Source organism: Heterodontus francisci, chromosome 31, assembly GCF_036365525.1.
Source record: "Heterodontus francisci isolate sHetFra1 chromosome 31, sHetFra1.hap1, whole genome shotgun sequence".
Classification (NCBI taxonomy): domain Eukaryota; kingdom Metazoa; phylum Chordata; class Chondrichthyes; order Heterodontiformes; family Heterodontidae; genus Heterodontus; species Heterodontus francisci.
The window spans coordinates 13,411,447-13,430,354 of NC_090401.1; the positions used below are offsets into that span (position 1 = coordinate 13,411,447).

Sequence of the window (18,908 nt, forward strand, 5' to 3'; positions counted from 1 at the left end):
CTGAAACAATTAGCTGCCCAATCTCATCCCACCTTCCAGCACCTGGTCCGTAGCCTTGCTGGTTACAGCACTTCAGGTGCATGTCCAGGTACCTTTTAAAACAGTTGAGGGTCCCTACCTCCACCACCGATCTGGGCAGTAAAATTCAGACACCCACCACCCTCTGGATGAAAATGTTTTTCCTCATCTCCCCGCTAATCCTTCCAACAATCACCTTAAATCTGTGTCCCTTGGTAATTGACCTCTCCACTAGGAGAAACAGGTCCTTCCTCTCTACTCTATCTAGGCCCCTCATAATTTTGTACACCCCAATTCAGTTACCACTCAGCCTCATCTGTTCTAAGGAAAACAACCTTAGCCAATCCAATCTTTTCTCATAGCTGCAACTTTCAAACCCTGACAACAATCCTGTAAATCTCCTCTGTACTCTCTCCAGAGCAATTCCGAAGAAGGGTCACTGACCCGAAACGTCAACTCTGCTTCTCTTTCCACAGATGCTGCCAGACCTGCTGAGTGATTCCAGCATTTCTTGTTTTTATTTCAGATTTCCAGCATCCGCAGTATTTTGCTTTTATCCATGCTGACTATCCCTGATTAATCCGTGCTTTTCTAAGTGACAGTCTATCCTATCTCTCAGAATTGATTGTAATAATTTGCTCACCACTGAGGTCACACTGACTAGCCTATAATTATTTGGCCTATCCCTTGCACTCTTTTTAAACAATGGTACAACGTTCGCAGACCTCCAATCCTCTGGTACCTCGCCAGTATCTAGTGAGGGTTTGAAGATGATCCTCAGAGCAGCCATTATTTCCTCCCTGGCACTGGTGATTTATCCACTTTCAAGGATGACAGACCCTCTAATACTTGCTCACTTATTATGCTTATTGTATCTAATATTTCACACTCCTCCTCTTTTACTACAATGTCTGCATCATCCCTCTCGTTTGTGAAGACAGAGACAAAATACTCATTAAGAACCCTGCCCACATCATCTGCATCCACGCATAAGTTCCCTTGTACATCTCTAATAGGTCCTACCCTTTCCTCAGTTATCCTCTTGCTCTTTATATACTGATAAAACATCTTTGAGTTTTCCTTGATTTTACTTGCCAATAATTTTTCATGACCTCTCTTTGCTTTCCTAATTTCCTTTTTATTTCACCCCTGCACTTTCTGGAGTATGAAATGTTTTGTGACTGTCATAAGCTTTCTTTCTCTGCTTTATCTTACCCTGTATGCTTCTAGATAACCAGGGCTCTAGATTTGGCTGCAGCACCCTTTATCATTGTGGGATATGTCTGTACTGTGTCTTAGAATCTCATTTTTGAATGCCTCCCACTGGTTTGCTGTTGTATGTTTTATTTTAAAAGTACAAAAGGTAAGTTTGGAGTTAGAATTAGTGTCTAATCCAGGCTGGGCTAAACTGGTGGAACTGAAAATAGTGTTTTTACTGTTGGACTGAGTGACAGCAGATCTGATTAATTACATGGAATTTACAGCACAGAAACAGACCATTCAGCCCAACTGGTCTATGCCGGGGGTGTTTATGCTCCACACAAACTTCCTCCCACCCTACTTCATCTAACCTTATCACTAATATTCTTTAGGGAAGGAAAATCTGCTGTCCTTACCCAGTCTGACCGACATGTGACTCCAGACCCACAGCAATGTGGTTGACTCTTAAAGTGCCCTCTGAAATTGCCTAGCAAGCTACTCAGTTATACCTAACCGCTAAAATGTCGATAAGGAATGAAACCGGACGGACCACCCGGCATTGACCTAGGCACCTGAAACGACAACGGAAAACCCAGCCCTGTCGACCCTGCAAACTCCTCCTTACCAACATCTGGGGAGTTCTGCCAAAGTTGGGAGAGCTGTCCCACAGACTAGTCAAGCAACAGCCAGAGATAGTGATACTCACCGAATTATACCTTTCAGTCAATGTCCCAGACATGACCATCACCGGTCCTGGGTACGTCCTTTCCCATCGGCAGGTCAGACCCAGCAGAGGTGGTGGCACAGTTGTATACAGTCTGGAGGGAGATACACTGGGAGTCCTCAAAATCGACTCCGGACTCCATGAAGTCTCATGGCATCAGGTCAAACATGGGCAAGGAAACCGCCTGCTGATTACCACCTACTGCCCTCCCTCAACTGATGAATCAGTACGCCTCCATATTGAACACCACTTGGAGGAAGCATTGAGGGTGGCAAGGGCGCAGAATGTACTCTGGGTGGGGGACTTCAATGTCCATTACCAAGAGTGGCTTGGTAGCACCACCACTGACTGAGCTGGCTGAGTCCTAAATGACATAACTGCTAGACTAGGTCTGTGGCAGGTGGTGAGGATACCAACAAGAGGGAAAAACATACTTGACCTCATCCTCACCAATCTGCCTGCTGCAGATGTATCTGTCCATGATAGTACTGGTAAGAGTGACCACCACACAGTCCTTGTGGAGACGAAATCCCGTATTCACATTGAGGATACCCTGCATCGTGTTGTGTGGTACTACCAGCGTGCTCAATGGAATAGATTTCAAACAGATCTAGCAATGCAAAACTGGGCATCCTTGAGGCGCTATGGACTATCAGCAGCAGCAGAACTGAACTCAACCACAATCTGTAACCTCATTGCCCAGCATATCTCCCACTCTACCGTTACCATCAAGCCAGGGAATCAGCCCTGATTCAATGGAGAGTGCAGGAGAGCATGCCAGGAGCAGCACCAGGCATAACTCAAAATGAGGTGTCAACCTGGTGAAGCTACAACCCAGGACTACTTGCATGCCGAACAGCATAAGCAGCATGCGATAGACAGAGCTAAGTGATCCCACAACAAATGGATCAGATCTAAGCCCTGCAGTCCTGTCACATCCAGTCATGAATGGTAGTGGACAATTAAACAATTAACTGGAGGAGGTGGCTCCACAAATATCCCCATCCTCAATGATGGGGGAGCCCAGCACATCAGTGCAAAAGATAAGGCTCAAGCATTTGCAACAGTCTTCAGCCAGAAGTGCCGAGTGGCTGAACCATTTCGGCCTCCTCCTGAAGTCCCCAGCATCACAGATACCAGTCTTCAGCCAATTCGATTCCCTCCACGTAATATCAAGAAACAACTGAAGGCATTGGATACTGCAATGGCTACGGGTCCTGACAACATTCCGGCAATAGTACTGAAGACCTGTGCTCCAGAAATTGCTGCGCCCCTAGCCAAGCTGTTCCAGTACAGCTACAACACTGGCATCTACCTGGCAATGTGGAAAATTGCCCAGGTATGTCCTGTGCACAAAAAGCAGGACAAATCAGGGAGACATAGAGGAACAGATATGTAGGCAAATCTCAGAGAGGTGTAAAAATAATAGGGTAATAATAGTAGGGGATTTCAACTTACCTAATACCAACTGGGATAGTCTTAGTGCAAAAGGCTTAAAGGGGGAGGAATTCTTAAAATGTATACAGGAGAGCTTTTTGAGCCAGTATATAGACAATCCTACAAGAGAAGGGGCAGTACTGGACCTAATCCTAGGGAATGAAGCTAGACAAGTGGTAGAAGTATCAATGGGGGAGCATGTTAGGGATAGTGACCATAACTCTAAGATTTAAGGTAGTTATGTAAAAGGACAAAGATGGGCCAGAAATAAAGGTACTGAATTGGGGGGAAGCCGATTTCAATTTGATAAAACAGGATCTGGCCAAAGTTGACTGGGAGCAGCTGTTTGTAGGAAAGTCTACATCAGGCCAGTGGGAGTCATTCAAAGAGGAAATAGTGAAGGTTCAGAGCCAACATGTACCTGTTAAGGTGAAGGGTAGGACCATCAAGTCCAGGGAACCCTGGATGTCAAGGGATATAGAGTATTGGATCAGGAAAAAAAAGGAGGCTTATGGCAGATTCAGAGCACTGAAAACAGCGGAGGCATTAAAGGAGTATAGAAAGTGTAGGGGGGTACTGAAAAAAGTAATTAGGAGAGCAAAGAGGGGACATGAAAAAACATTGGCAGTCAACATAAAGGAAAATCCTAAGCTGTTTTGTAAGTATATTAAGCACAAGAGGATAACCAGGGAAAGAGTAGGGCCCATTAGGGACCAAAGTGGCAATCTGTGTGTGGAGCCGGAGGACATAGGTGAGGTTTTAAATGATTACTTTTCATTTGTTTCCACTGTGGATAAGGGCGATGTAGGTGTAGAGATCAGGGAGGGGGACTGTGATATACTTGAACATATTAACATCGAAATGGAGGAAGTATTAGATGTTTTAGCGGGCTTAAAAGTGGATAAATCCCCAGGCCCAGATGAGATGTATCCCAGGCTATTGTGTGAGGCAAGGGAGGTGATAGAAGTGGCTCTGATACTAATTTTCAGATCCTCTCTGGCCACGGGAGATGTGCCAGAGGAATGTGGCACCATTATTCAAGAAGGGTAGCAGGGATAGACCAGGTACTTACAGGTCGGTGAATTTAAAATCAGTGGTTGAGAACTATTGGAAAAAATTCTGAGGGACAGGATTAATCTCCACTTGGAGAGGCAGGGATTAATCAGGGATAGTCAGCACAGCTTTGTCAGGGGCAGATTGTATCTAACTAGCTTGATTGAATTTTTCATGGAGGTAACTGGATGTGTAGATGAGGGTAAAGCAGCTGATGTAGTCTAATGGACTTTAGTAAGGCTTTTGATAAGTTCCCGCATGGGAGATTGGTTAAGAAGGTAAGAGCCCATGGGATCCAGGGCAATTTGGCAAATTGGATCAAAAATTGGTTAGGTGGCAGGAAAGAGAGGGTAATGGTCGAGGGTTGTTTTTGCGAGTGGAACCATGGGACCAGTGGCGTACCACAGGGATCTGTGCTGGGACCCTTGCTGTTTGCAGTGTACGTTAATGATTTAGAGGTGAATATCGGAGGTATGATCAGTAAGTTCGCAGATGACACGAAAATTGGTGGTGTCGTAAATAGTGAGGAGGAAAGCCTTAGATTACAGGACAATACAGATGGGCTGGTAAGATGGGCAGAGCTGTGGCAAATGGAATTTAATCCTGAGAAATGTGAGGTGATGCATTTTGGGAGGACTAACAAGGCAAGGGAATATACAATGGATGGTAGGACCCTAGGAAGTACACAAGGTCAGAGGGACCTTGGTGTACTTCCCTATAGATCACTGAAGGCAGCAGCACAGGTAGATAAGGTCGTTAGGAAGGCATATGGGATACTTGCCTTCATTAGCCGAGGCATAAAATATAAGAGCAGGGAAGTTATGATGGAGCGGTATAAAACGCTAGTTAGGCCACAGCTGGAGTATTGTGTACAGTTCTGGGCATCACACTATAGGAAGGATGTGATTGCACTGGAGAGAGTGCAGAGGTGATTCACCAGGATGTTGCCTGGGCTGGAGCATTTCAGCTATGAAGAGAGACTGAAAAGGCTAGGGTTGTTTTCCTTAGAACAGAGAAGGATGAGAGGGGACATGATTGAGGTATACAAAATTATGAGGGGCATTGATAGATGAGATAGGAAGACACTTTTTCTCTTAGCAGAGGGGTCAATAACCAGGGGGCATAGATTTAAGGTAAGATTTAGAGGGGATTTGAGGAAAATTATCTGGAATACACTGCCTGAAGTGGCGGTAGAGGCAGGAATCCTCACAACATTTGAAGTATTTAGATGAGCACTTGAAACGCAATAGCATACAAGGCGACGGGCCAAGTGCCGGAAAATGGGACTAGAATAGTAAGGTGCTTGATGGCTGGCACAGACACAATGGGCCGAAGGGCCTGTTTCTGTGCTGTATAACTCTATGACTCAATGAAATTCAACCCAGCCAATTACCACCCCATCAGTCTACTCTTGATCATCAGTAAAGTGATGGAAGGTGTCATCGACAGTGCTATCAAGAGGCACTTGCTTAGCAATAACGTGTTCACTGATGCTCAGTTTGGGTACCGCCAGGGCCACTCAGCTCCAGACCTCATTACAGCCTTGGTTCAAACTGGGCAAAAGAGCTGAACTCAAGAGGTGAGATGAGAGTGACTGCCCTTGACATGAAGGCAGCATCTGACCGAGTATGGCAGCAAGCAGCCCTAGGAAAACTGGAGTCAATGGGAATCGGGGAAAATACTCCACTGGTTAGAATTGTACCTAGCGCAAAGGAAGATGATTGTGGTTGTTGGAGGTCAATCACCTCAGCTCCAGGACATCACTGCAGGAGTTCCTCAGGGTAGTGTCCTAGGCTCAACCATCTTCAGCTGCTTCATCAATGACCTTCCTTCAATCATAAGGTCAGAAGTGGGGATGTTTGCTTCTGACTGCACAATGTTCAGCACCATTCGTGACTCCTCAAATACTGAAACAGTCCATATAGAAATGCAGCAATACCCGGACAATATCCAGGCTTGGGCTCATAAGTGGCAAGTAACATTTGCGCCACACAAGTGCCAGGCAATGACCATCTCCAGCAAGAGAGAATCTAACCATCTTCCCTTGACATTCAACGGCATTACGATAGCTGAATCGCCCACTATCAACATCCTCAGGATTACCATTGACCAAAAGCTGAACTGGAGTAGCCATCTAAATACTGTGGCTACAAGAGCAGGTCAGAGGCCAGGAATCCTGCAGTGAGTAACTCACCTCCTGACTCCCCAAAGCTTGTCCACCATCTACAAGGCACAAGTCAGGAGTGTGATGGAATACTCTCCATTTGCCAGGATGGGTGCAGCTCCAACAACACTCAAAAAGCTTGACACCATCCAGGACAAAGCAGCCAGCTTGATTGGCACCCCATCTACAAACATTCACTCCCTCCACCACCGACGCACAGTGGCAGCAGTGTATACCATCTACAAGATGCACTGCAGCAATGCACCAAGGCTACTCAGGGAGCACCTTCCAAACCCGCGACCTCTACCACCTAGAAGGACAAGGGCAGTAGATGCGTCGGAACACCACCACGTGCAAATTCCCCTCCAAGCCACACACCGTCCTGACTTGCAACTATATCGCTGTTCCTTCACTGGCGCTGGGTCAAAATCCTGAAATTCCCTTCCTAATAGCACTGTGGGTGTACAAACCCCACATGGACTGCAGCAGTTCAAGAAGGTAGCTCACCACCATCTTCTCATGGGCAATTAGATTAGATTAGATTAGAGATACAGCACTGAAACAGGCCCTTTGGCCCACCGAGTCTGTGCCGAACATCAACCACCCATTTATACTAATCCTATACTAATCCCATATTCCTACCAAACATCCCCACCTGTCCCTATATTTCCCTACCACTGACCTATACTAGTGACAATTTGTAATGGCCAATTTACCTATCAACCTGCAAGTCTTTTGGCTTGTGGGAGGAAACTGGAGCACCCGGAGAAAACCCACGCAGACACAGGGAGAACTTGCAAACTCCACACAGGCAGTACCCGGAATCGAACCCGGGTCCCTGAAGTTGTGAGGCTGCGGTGCTAACCACTGCGCCACTGTGCCGCCCCACACTTTGATTTTGAAATCAAAGTTTTGCTTCCACCACCCTTTTAGGCAGTGAGTTCCAGGTCATTACCACTCCCTGTGTGAAAAAGTTCTCCCTCACATCACCCTGCATCTCTTGCCAAAAGTGTTAATCTATGTCCCCTAGTCCTTGTACCATCAGATAATGGGGTTTTCTTTGTCTACTTTATGTAAACCTGTCATAATGTTGAACACCTCTATCAAATCACTCAATTTCCTTTTCTCAAGGAGAACAACCCCAACCTAAACTTGTAGCTAAAATCCCTAATCACTGGAACCATTCTGGTTAATCGCCTCTGCACTCTCTCAAAGACCCTCACATCTTTCCTCAGTTCTGGTGACCAGAAATGAACACAGTACTCTACTTGTAGCCTAACTAGAGCCAATCCACCATCTACAAGGTTCAAGTCAGGAGTGGAATACTCACTACTCACCTGGATCAGTACAAGCACAGCCCTCAAGAAACTCAACACTATCCATCAACATTGTCTATATGGACTTTAGTAAAGCCTTTGACAAGGTCCCGCATGGCAGACTGGTGCAAAAGGTGAAGTCACACGGGATCAGAGGTGAGCTGGCAAGATGGATACAGAACTGACTTGGTCATAGAAGACAGAGGGTATCAGTGGATGGGTGTTTTTCTGAATGGAGGAATGTGACTAGTGGTGTTCCGCAGGGATCAGTGCTGGGACCTTTGCTGTTTGTAGTATATATAAATGATTTGGAGGAAAATGTAGCTGGTCTGATTAGTAAGTTTGCGGACGACACAAAGGTTGGTGGAGTTGTGGATAATGATGAGGATTGTCAGAGGATACAGCAGGATATCGATCGGTTGGAGACTTGGGCGGAGAAATGGCAGATGGAGTTTAATCCGGACAAATGTGAGGTAATGCATTTTGGAAAGTCTAATGCAGGTGGGAGGTATACAGTAAATGGCAGAACCCTTAGGAGTATTGACAGGCAGAGAGATCTGGGCATACAGGTCCACAGGTCACTGAAAGTGGCAACGCAGGTGGATAAGGTAGTCAAGAAGGCATACGGCATGCTTGCCTTCATCGGTCGGGGCATAGAGTATAAAAATTGGCAAGTCATGTTGCAGCTGTACAGAACCTTAGTTAGGCCACACTTAGAATATTGCGTGCAATTCTGGTCGCCACACTACAAGAAGGACGTGGACGCTTTGGAGAGGGTACAGAGGAGGTTTACCAGGATGTTGCCTGGTCTGGAGGGCATTAGCTATGAGGAGAGGTTGGAAAAACTCAGATTGTTTTCACTGGAACGACGGAGGTGGAGGGGCGAATTGATAGAGGTTTACAAAGTTATGAGCGCCATGGACAGAATGGATGGTCAGAAGCTTTTTCCCAGGGTGGAAGAGTCAGTTACCAGGGGACATAGGTTTAAGGTGCGAGGGGCAAAGTTTAGAGGGGATGTGCGAGGCAAGTTTTTTACACAGAGGGTGGTGAGTGCCTGGAACTTGCTGCCAGGGGAGGTGGTGGAAGAAGATACGATAGCAACGTTTAAGAGACATCTTGACAAATACATGAATAGGAAGAGAATAGAGGGATATGGGCCCCGGAAGTGCAGAAGGTGTTAGTTTAGGCAGACTTGGATGGCCGAATGGCCTGTTCCTGTGCTGTACTGTTCTTTGTTCTTTGCTCATCCAGGGCAGAACAGTCCTCTTTATTGGCGGCCCTGTCACTGAACTCAATATCCACTCCCTCCACCACTGGCTGCAGTTTGTACTACAGGATGTAATACAGCAACTAACCAAGTTCACTTCGACAGTGCCTCCCAGCCCTGTCACCTCCACAACTAAAAGGGACAAGAGCAGCAATGGGAACACCATCATCTCAAACTTCCCCTCCAAACCAACATGGCCCTGACTTGGAAATACATCTCTATTCATTCATCATTAAACTATAGAACCCCTAGAAAAATTATGGCACAGGAGGAGGCCATTCAGCCCATTGTGTCCATGCCAGCCAAAAAAGCTAGCCGCCCAATCTAATCCCATCTTCTGGCACCTGGTCCGTAGCCTTGCAGGTTACAGCACTTCAGGTGCATATCCAGGTACCTTTTAAATGAGTTGAGGGTTTCTGCCTCCACCACCGATCCGGGCAGTGAATTCCACCCACCACCCTCTGGGTGAAGAAGTTTTTCCTCATGTCCTCTCTAATCTTTCTACCAATCATCTTAAATCTGTGCCCCCTGGTAATTGACCTCTCTGCTAGGGGAAACAGGTCCTTCCTGTCTACTCTATCTAGGCCCCTCTTAATTTTGTACACCTCAATCAAGTCACCTCTCAACCTCCTCTGTTCTGAGGAAAACAACCCAAGCCGATCCAATCTTTCCTCATAGCTGCAACTTTCAAGCCCTGGCAATATTCTTGTAAATCTCCTCCGCATTCTCTCCAAAGCAATTATGTCCTTCCTGTAATGTGGTGGCCAGAACTGTACGCAATATTCCAGCTGCGGCCTGACCAGCGTTTTATACAGTTCCAGCATTACATCCCTGCTTTTGTATTCTATACCTCAGCCAATAAAGGAAAGCATTCCAAATGCCTCCTTCACCACTCTATGTATCTGTCATTGTTTGGTAAGAATCTTTGAATTAGCTTAACACCTTCATGGAAGCACCATCATTAAAAGAACTACAGTGGTTCACATAGATGGGCTACCACCACTTCCTCAAGGTAACTAGGGATAGATAATTAATGCAGCCTGTCTAGAATCATCCACATCCCAAAAAACAAAGAAAATTAATAGAATTAAGGTTGAACACCGGTTTGTCCTGTCTGGTTGAGAGGACTCCCCATGAATATTGGAAAATGCCAGATAATTGGGAGCTCCAAAGTTACACTACTGATATCAAAGGATGTGCCTCTCTCTTTTCTGTTTGCACAATTCCGTTGTCACCAGCAGAATTCCTCTCTGTTCTTTTGCGGGCAAGACCAGCTAGCACAGGAACAGAACAATGAAGATGAGTGAAGGAAAAATAATGGTAACTTCCAATTATTCACAAAAATACTCATAATAATCGAGAACATGCAAAATGGGAGCACAAATGATTGAGGTTTCACTGCACTGTACAAAGTGCATGCAGCAAGGATCATAAATATCACTTTGTGTTGTAAAATGAGCTTCTTAAAAAAAAAGAAACTGAGAAAATTCATAGCTGTTATCCTGATCTATAGTGTGTGATGTCTGATTAAGTACCAGATTCTGAGAACATGCTTTATGTATCATCTTATTGTTTATTTTACAAATTATAGATTTTTAAATATTTTTGATCTTACGATCAATGGAACTCTACTGTTGAAATACTTTGTGTTTTTACAAGAAAAATAAAATGGAAATGATAAGGTTTAAGGAAATATAATTCACAAATGAGGAAATCACTGGAGTAATTCAAATACTCTAGACTTGTAAACTGAAGCACAGTGACACCTTAATTACAAATGACACAAATAGCATGGAGGTTACTTTTATGAGTGGTGGAACAGACCGAAACAAACTCTCAAGTAAAACATATCCTTTAAATATAACAAAATCAAAATACTGCAGATCGGAAATCTTAAATAAGAACAGAAAATGTTAGAAATACTCAGCAGGCCAGGCAGCATCTGTGAAGAGAGAAACAGAGTTGACATCAGAACTGGAAGAATTTAGAGATGTAACAGTTTTTAAGCAGATGCAGAGGCAGGGGAAGCAATAAATGAGGAGGATAGAAGGAAAGAACAAAAGGGAAGGTCTGCGATGAGGCTGAAGGCAGGGGTGAGCAAAAGGGATAACTGTGCAAGGCAAAGGGGGTAGTAATGGGACAAGTAAAGAAGCAACAGATGGGTCTAAAGGAGCTGTAAATGGCAACAACAGAACCATTACCAGCACCCCTCCTCCTTCCCTCCTTTGTTCAATTCCTCAGCACTTACTTAAAACCTGGTATATCTGTAACTTATTTCAGTTCTGATGAAAGGTCATCAAACTGAAAAGTTGGGCTGCATTTTCCCAGCCCTTTGGGGATGGGCTGGGAGATAAAAAGGATGGCAATATGGCAGCCAATTGAGCTGCTTACGGGCCCAATTATGACCCACTTCCGGCCCTGTGGGCATTTTGCCCATATCGGGAGAGTCCGCTGCCACATGGGAAAACTGCCAGGTAAACTCTGGTGGCCTCCCAGCGGGTTCTGGAGATTCTTGTTGCTTCCTTGATGGGCTCTCCATGGCCCACAAAGGGCTCTCCCAGCAACAATGACTGCCACTACACCTAAGTCACCGCCGCTGGAATAACACCCCCATCACTCCCCCGATCACTGGGGCCTGCCTGCCTGGCCCCAGCTTCCTCAGAAAACCTGCATGTCTTCGAGGGTGCCTCGGCATTGATGCACCTTCTCCCTCATACTGCAGCCTCAGCAGTTGTCACTGTTAGCGGTGATTGGGCGGGGTGGCGGGGGGGTGCCGGTATCCTCAATTGGACGGTAGCTCCGCGGTGGCCTATTAATCAGACACTGCCGGTAAAATACCACCCCAGGGTCCAGCCACCTGCCAGAGCAGGGGTTTGCTCCCGCTTTTGGCCCTGGCAGCGGGCTTGTTCCTGGGTAGCAAAATTCAGAATGTTAACTGTTTCTCTCTTGACAGATACTGCATAACCTGGTGAGTATTTCCAGCAGTTTCTGTTTTTATTTCCTTTCAGTAGAAACAGGGTTCAATGAACTATGTGGAAGACCTAAAACCATTTGGCCCTATTCAAGGAAATCAGAAAATGTAGTAAGAAAAGTAAACTATTTTAAAATACATAAAATGGCAGGGTAATTTCACACCGAAAAATGAATCAAGAAAATATTATATCAGAAAATGAGCATGGAATTGTCACTTTGCAGACCTGGGTTCAGGTCCCTCCCAGAAAGAGAGTGAGAGGGTGTAAGGGTTGCCACTCTCTAAGAGTTGTCAAATCGGTTCAACAATGTCAGGTTAGTTCAGAGAATAGAAAACTGCTTTCAATTCTACCTCATTTTTAAAAGAAGGAGCGGGGTTAACCAAACATGGCTGTATCAGAAGTTTCCCAAACACATAAAAAATTTTAATTGTCCCAAGCTAAGGCTTCATATTCAATGGAATTAGTTGTTGGAATAATCCAACAGACAAGACTGATCTTAATTTCTCAGTGCCCTCACCCTCGCCCTTAGAAGCACAGAAAGAAATGTTCCTGCCCTCAAAAAAACATTCTGAAGAAATATGCAATTAAAATAAGTGTTTATACCAACCAGGGCAGAGTGCAATGTTGCAGAGCTTGGTTTGGAGCTCCGGGCCCTGACACGCTTTCCCTCCATGTTGTGGAGCAACGCACATCCGAGATCTGGTTCTCGATCCTCTCCCACAGGTAACTGAGCACAAACTCCATGGCGACCATTCCTCCCACAGACCATGTACTACAACACAGTGTAAATCACATGAGGGATCCGTCACCACAGAACGCTAAAATAACAAATACAACTCTTTCATCCTGAAGATGACAGAGCTACTACAGTATAAAATATGATAAACATGCCTCTTTGGTGATGTTTTCTTACTGAAATTGACAATTGCTGGCATGTCTGAGGAAAGTCTTTTTTGTACAATGTTGTCCTCCTAACATTATCAAATTAAATATCAAAACTTCTCGCTGATAATTTGACTGGAACCATCTCACCTAAAATTTAAATATTGGAGTAATTTCACTGCTTGCAGTGGGGAGTCATTCTCAAACAGAGTGCTAATTCTCTAGCCTGCACTCCTTTCAAGCACAGTTCACAGATGGGTATGCAGGATTATTGAATTTAATCTACCGAATCATATTTAAAGAGTAACAGAATAAATCCATGATTCCTCCTATCCCCAGGTAGATCACAGTGGGTGGTCTGGGAAAATCTGAGGAAGGGGAACGAAAGATTTAAAAAGGCAGACTCTGGATATTTAAAGATTATGGGCTGAATTTTACCAGCCCTCCGAAGTTGGGGGTCGTGGCAGGGTTGGGGGGGGTGCCCCGGAAAATCTTTCCGGGAGAGGCCTGCCACGGGCCTAGACGCCGGGAAGACTCCGCCGCATTTTATCGGCAGCGGCGAGGCCTTGGGGCAGCCCCCCGCTGCTTGGCGGCAGAGCCTTAGGGCTGAATTTTAACAATGGCGGCAAGCTTAAAAGAAGGCACGCGCACACACAACTTGTGCACCGCTGAGCTGCCACAATATTTTACACGACGGCTCAATCAAATGGAGGGGGTGGAACATCCACCCCTGATGATGTAGAAGGGGCGGCCGCTCCTTCTCCGGCAACATTGTCTGGTGCCACTGCAATAATAGATTGAAGCCCTCTTTCCAGCCCCCCCAATGACCATTTAATATCTTTAACACACAGAAGAAACTTTTCTTCTCATCACTAACTTTGCCCCCAAACTATGTTAACTTTGCCCTTTAACCCCCTTCCCACGATCCCCTCAGCTAATAGAAGGAGTTTTCCCCGCTCCCCTGAAAATTTCACTCCTCCCCCCACCCCACCAGTGTCATGCCTCAGATCTCCGAACAAAGAACCAAAGGCATGGGACTTCTGGCCACCGGCTGGAATATTGTCATGAGACCGCTGTTGATACCTGGTATGAGTTTATTCATTTATTTGATATCATTATCATACGTAGATTAAGGGCTGAATTTCACCAGCACTCCAATGTCAGGAGTCATGGCGGGGGGGGGGCCCGGAAAATCATTCCGGGAGAGGCCCGCCACAGGCTTCGACACTGGGTGGCCCCCTAATCTACATACGTTAATGATAGAACTTTACATTTTCCCTCCATGTAACATTAAAAATTAAAATTGCCAGTAAGGGCTTGAAGCCCTTTAAAACTGATGTTGGGGTCTGCACGATGGTGACGACACCGTTGCCGGGGATAGAGTGGCTGCCCCCTCTACGTGATCGGGAATGGGCATTCCACCCCCTCCATTTAAATGAGTAGCCGCGCAAAATATCGCGGCAGTTCAGCAGCACACAAGTCGTGTGTGCGCCGTGCCAATTCAGCCCTATGTTTATGAGCAGCTGCGATCAAGCAAATTTTTGGCAAAATCCTGACAAGATCTTCCTACCCTGAAATAACCAGGAAAGTTCTTGTGAGATGTCACCAGGATCTTAGGCCTGATTTGATTGTATTTTCACTGCATGAATTTATATTTATGCTGCATGATAGCTTGCAAATGCATTTCAAATTCTGTTACATAAACAAAATCATCAGACACCTTATTTGTATACCTGAGTGAGTAGTTTGTACTCAGTATGATGTGTGAAGGGGACATTGTGCTACGTATTATAGGAGTGATTAGTTTGTTCAATGCGTGAGTGGCAATGGGCTAGGATGAATTAATAGAAAATCTTACAAAATCATCATAGCACAAGCATTTTTAAAAATCATAATGAATGTCTGTACACATGCTCAAGCTTAGGTATTGCTTTTAGACTTTGGAAATGGTAATATGGCAAAAACAAAGCACGCCTTCAGCACGGCAAGCTGGCATGGTGGTAAGGTGATAGCATGTTGGTCGTACAGGCTACAGATTCAAAGACTACGGGCTGGATCTTGTGCTCAGCCTGAAGGCAGGCTCCGTGGTGGAGGAGGTGGAGAATCGGAGCAGAATTGCCCGCTATGGAACCCAATGCCATAATTCCAGGTTCCAGTTTTCCCATAAGCGGCGAAGTTCTTTGGCGGCACCTCCGCCACTCTGACGGGACCTAGCTTTAAACATGTTAAGTACCTATTTGCACTAATTAGAATGCAATTTGCTGCAATCCTACCAGCCGTTTGCAATCTTCTGCTTAACGTGCGGCACTCACGTGCCTTCATTTTCCCGTCATTGAAAAGCTGGCGCCACTGATGGGAGAGTATTTGGTGCCTGCAAAGGTTAGGTAAGTTTTGCCTTGCTATCCTGCAGAATTTGCTGCAACATCAGACACTGCCACTAAGGTTAATCCCCAGAAGTGAGGGGAGGTTGGAACTCTGCAAGTGTAAATTGTTGGGCGGGTGGGAATGGGGTGAACTCTGCAATTGTATATCGTTGAGGGGGAAGAAGGGGGGAGGGAATCCCGGCAAGTGGGTACTGTGGGGGGTTGTAAGGGATATCTCTGCAAGTGGGTATTGTGGGGGGGGGGGGGGTATAAGGAATATCTCTGCAAATGGGTACTGTGGGGGGGTGGGGAAGGGATATCTCTGCAAGTGGGTACTGTTGCAGGGGGAACGTTGAACTCTGCAATTCAATATCAGGAGACGCCGTAAATGGCATTGCCAATGTCGCCCCTACCACATGATTGGGGGGGACGGCCTCCATCATTATGCTAAGTGGCCGCCCGTTGCGTATTCGCAGCGGCACGCCTGCGAAGGTCACAAGCCGGACAGCCAACATTTTGCTCATTCACTGTCGTTACTGGTGGCATGACTACAAAATCCAGCGTGCGAGAGGAAGACCTTAGAAAGATAAACAAGTGAAATCACTGCCAAATTTATGTGAAGATGCAAAAGAGTTAGAAAATTTGAAAAGTGAAATAGGCAGTAGATACACATGAGCAAAATAAGAGGAAAAGAAAGAATATTTTTCTAAGAGCAGCGGTTCATGACACTCAAATTTCATGCTGTATTTGAGCTTTACACAATCTTGAATGTGTGCAATGGAAACTTACCTGAGGGAATTACACTGTAAGTAACATCTGAATAAAAACTGATTTACCCATCTTTATTCAGGAACAGCCTGCAACCAAGCTATGGCACAACAACCACTGGGAAATACCGTACCCTACACCCAGATGCTATATATAACTTATTGAACTTTACCCCACCATTTAATTTTTGTTACTTTACTCCTCAACACATTCTCGAAAATGCCTTTCAGTGCATCCATGGTTACATTCTAGATATTTTAGTCTTGCAATTTTGTTTTGTGTCAGCAAATTATATAGCTCCTTTAAGCTGCATCTACAAAGCATTTAAAGGTATTGACATCTAATTAGTAATGTTATTTAAGCTAGTATAGAACTAATGATAAATAATGAAGGTTTGGTGATAACCCATTATCACAAAGTGAAAAAAATCTACTATCTTGTGGGATCTTCTTTATGTTTTAAATGATAGGCAACTTTCATACACCATAAGAACTCACCCAAGCTTCATTCCTTCTCTGAAATACTACGCATGCTAATTAATTTGTGGTTAGATGTCATGCTCGGTGGAGTTTCACAGATTATATAAAACCTGTGTAATAGCAACAATTAATTTTGACTTGAAGCCGATGTAAACCGACACACAATAATTCCCTAAGCAAACCAAAAATAAATCCAATAGGATCTAAGCAGATAGTTGGGAAGGATCAACCTTCCTAACAGCACTGTGGGTATACCTACCCCAAATGGACTGCAGCGGTTCAAGAAGGCAGTTCGGTTAAAGTATCTTTTTTCTTCATTGGGGGATCAATCTTTCAAACATAGTAGGACCTATAATCCAGGAGGAGAGTGGAGCTGTGCAGCAGTGTTCTCTGCAGCTGTCAAATTTAGCCATTAGAGCAGCATTTCATGTAGCTTTCAAACATGGAAACAGAGGCAAGATCTAAGGGATGCTCAGAAAGAAGCTCAAGAATGAGTAGAATGTTACTGGGTCTATTTCCAGCCAGATGGTAGCAGTGGAGAATGGAAGAATGCATTTCATCAACCATTTTGCTCTCCACGCTGTGAGCAAGAACTTACAGTTTACTTCTGATCAACATACCTAAAGATAAAATGATGGAATATCAATGTCCTGATTGAAATGAAACTAGAAAACATGTGCGCAGAGAAAACCATGATGCGTCCAAAGAATTATTCTGTCTCTATCTCAAATTACATAAGGCTGACCTGAGCAGATGATGATAATGGGTGAGGAAGGCCATTTGGCCCATCTTGGCTCTTCCATCTGAGATCTAATGCTCCCTTCCCCGCAATGAGAAAAGGGTGCTGATTGGTTGGCAAGTCGACTCTGGTTGAAGTGATAGCATGGAGAATGCACCAGGGAAGTATTGTCCCCCATGCTTTGTTTCACTCAAAAAAGGCACCATGCCTGGACATGTTTCTTTTCCCTGCAGAGGACAATTTATGAGCTTCCAGCAAGTGTAAGTGAGCCACATTGCGAGCTCAACTGACAATCTGAAATTGGTTGTTACTGTAATTCTTAGCACAAAGGGGATTGTTCAGTAAGTGCTATCCAATCACAGAATCACATCTAACATTAGACATTGTGGGCTGAATTTAGTGCAGGAAGCAGGGCTCCCGGCGTCGGGCCGAAAAGGCAGGCGGAAACCTGCCTCTGCATTTTCGCAGCCGCCGGAGCAATCCTCTGGTGTTTTTCAATTAAAGATTCACGAGCCAGGATCCCCATCCTTTTGAAGATGGTGATCCCGTCTCCATGAGCTGGGGCCAATCAAAGGGCCTGCAGCTCAGCAGCATCAGCAGTGCCCATCGGGAATGGTGGGCACTGCTGGTACTGCAGGGGCTTCGGACTCAGACCCAGTGTTGAAACCCTGGATAAGAGGTAGGTGTGGCGGGGTCGCCGGGGCCAGTCCAGAAGGCCCCAACAAGGGGGGATGGGTGAGTAAATTCCAGGAGGAGGGGGCTCCCAGGGGGTAAAGTTGTTCCCAGTGGGGGTCCTCCGTGGGCCACAAATTGTCCATGGAACAAGAACCCCTCCAAGCCCTCAGGGAGGGTGCTTTGTGTTGCAAGGAGTCGTCCCCGCACAGCGGAGGCCCTACCTACCTGAGTGAAGCAAGATCCCAGCAGCAGCGAGACCAGGCCACTTAAGGGCCTCAAATGGCCACTGGGCAGAAGGCCGTCTTCGGCTTATCCCGCCCCCGGGAAGATCGCTTGGCGAGTGGGTGGCGACAGACCCTCCTCCTCACTGCCCCCCTTGCATGATACGCCATGCCCCCCACCTCAGGGGGCTCAATAAAACACTGGCCTGTTTTCTAAGTTTTGCAAGTACAAGCTGTTTGTTTTTAATTCATTCATGGGATGTGGGGGACGCTGGCCAGGCCAGCATTTATTGCCCATCCCGAATTGCCCTTGAGAAGGTGGTGGTGAGCTGCCTTCTTGAACCGCTGTAGTCCATTTGGGGTAGGTATACCCACAGTGCTGTTAGGAAGGGAGTTCCAGGATTTTGACCCAGCGACAGTGAAGGAACGGCGATATAGTTCCAAGTCAGAATGGTGTGTGACTTGGAGGGGAACCTGCAGGTGATGGTGTTCCCATGTATTTGCTGCCCTTGTCCTTCTAGTTGGTAGAGGTCGCGGGTTTGGAAGGTGCTGTCTGAGGAGCCTTGGTGCATTGCTGCAGTGCATCTTGTAGATGGTACACACTGCTGCCACTGTGCGTCGGTGGTGAAG

The 18,908-nt window shown here is 45.8% G+C and overlaps 1 protein-coding gene across 1 annotated transcript in view; it reads right to left on the reverse strand.

The window, feature by feature from the left end:
- Window positions 1-18,908, reverse strand: part of LOC137347073 (adhesion G protein-coupled receptor B2-like) — a 1,240,702-nt gene that overhangs the window by 702,521 nt on the left and 519,273 nt on the right. Inside the window, exon 5 of the mRNA XM_068011112.1 lies at window positions 12,759-12,923. Within this exon, the coding sequence (XP_067867213.1) occupies window positions 12,759-12,923 (165 nt within the window). The remainder of the gene's footprint in view (window positions 1-12,758; window positions 12,924-18,908) is intronic.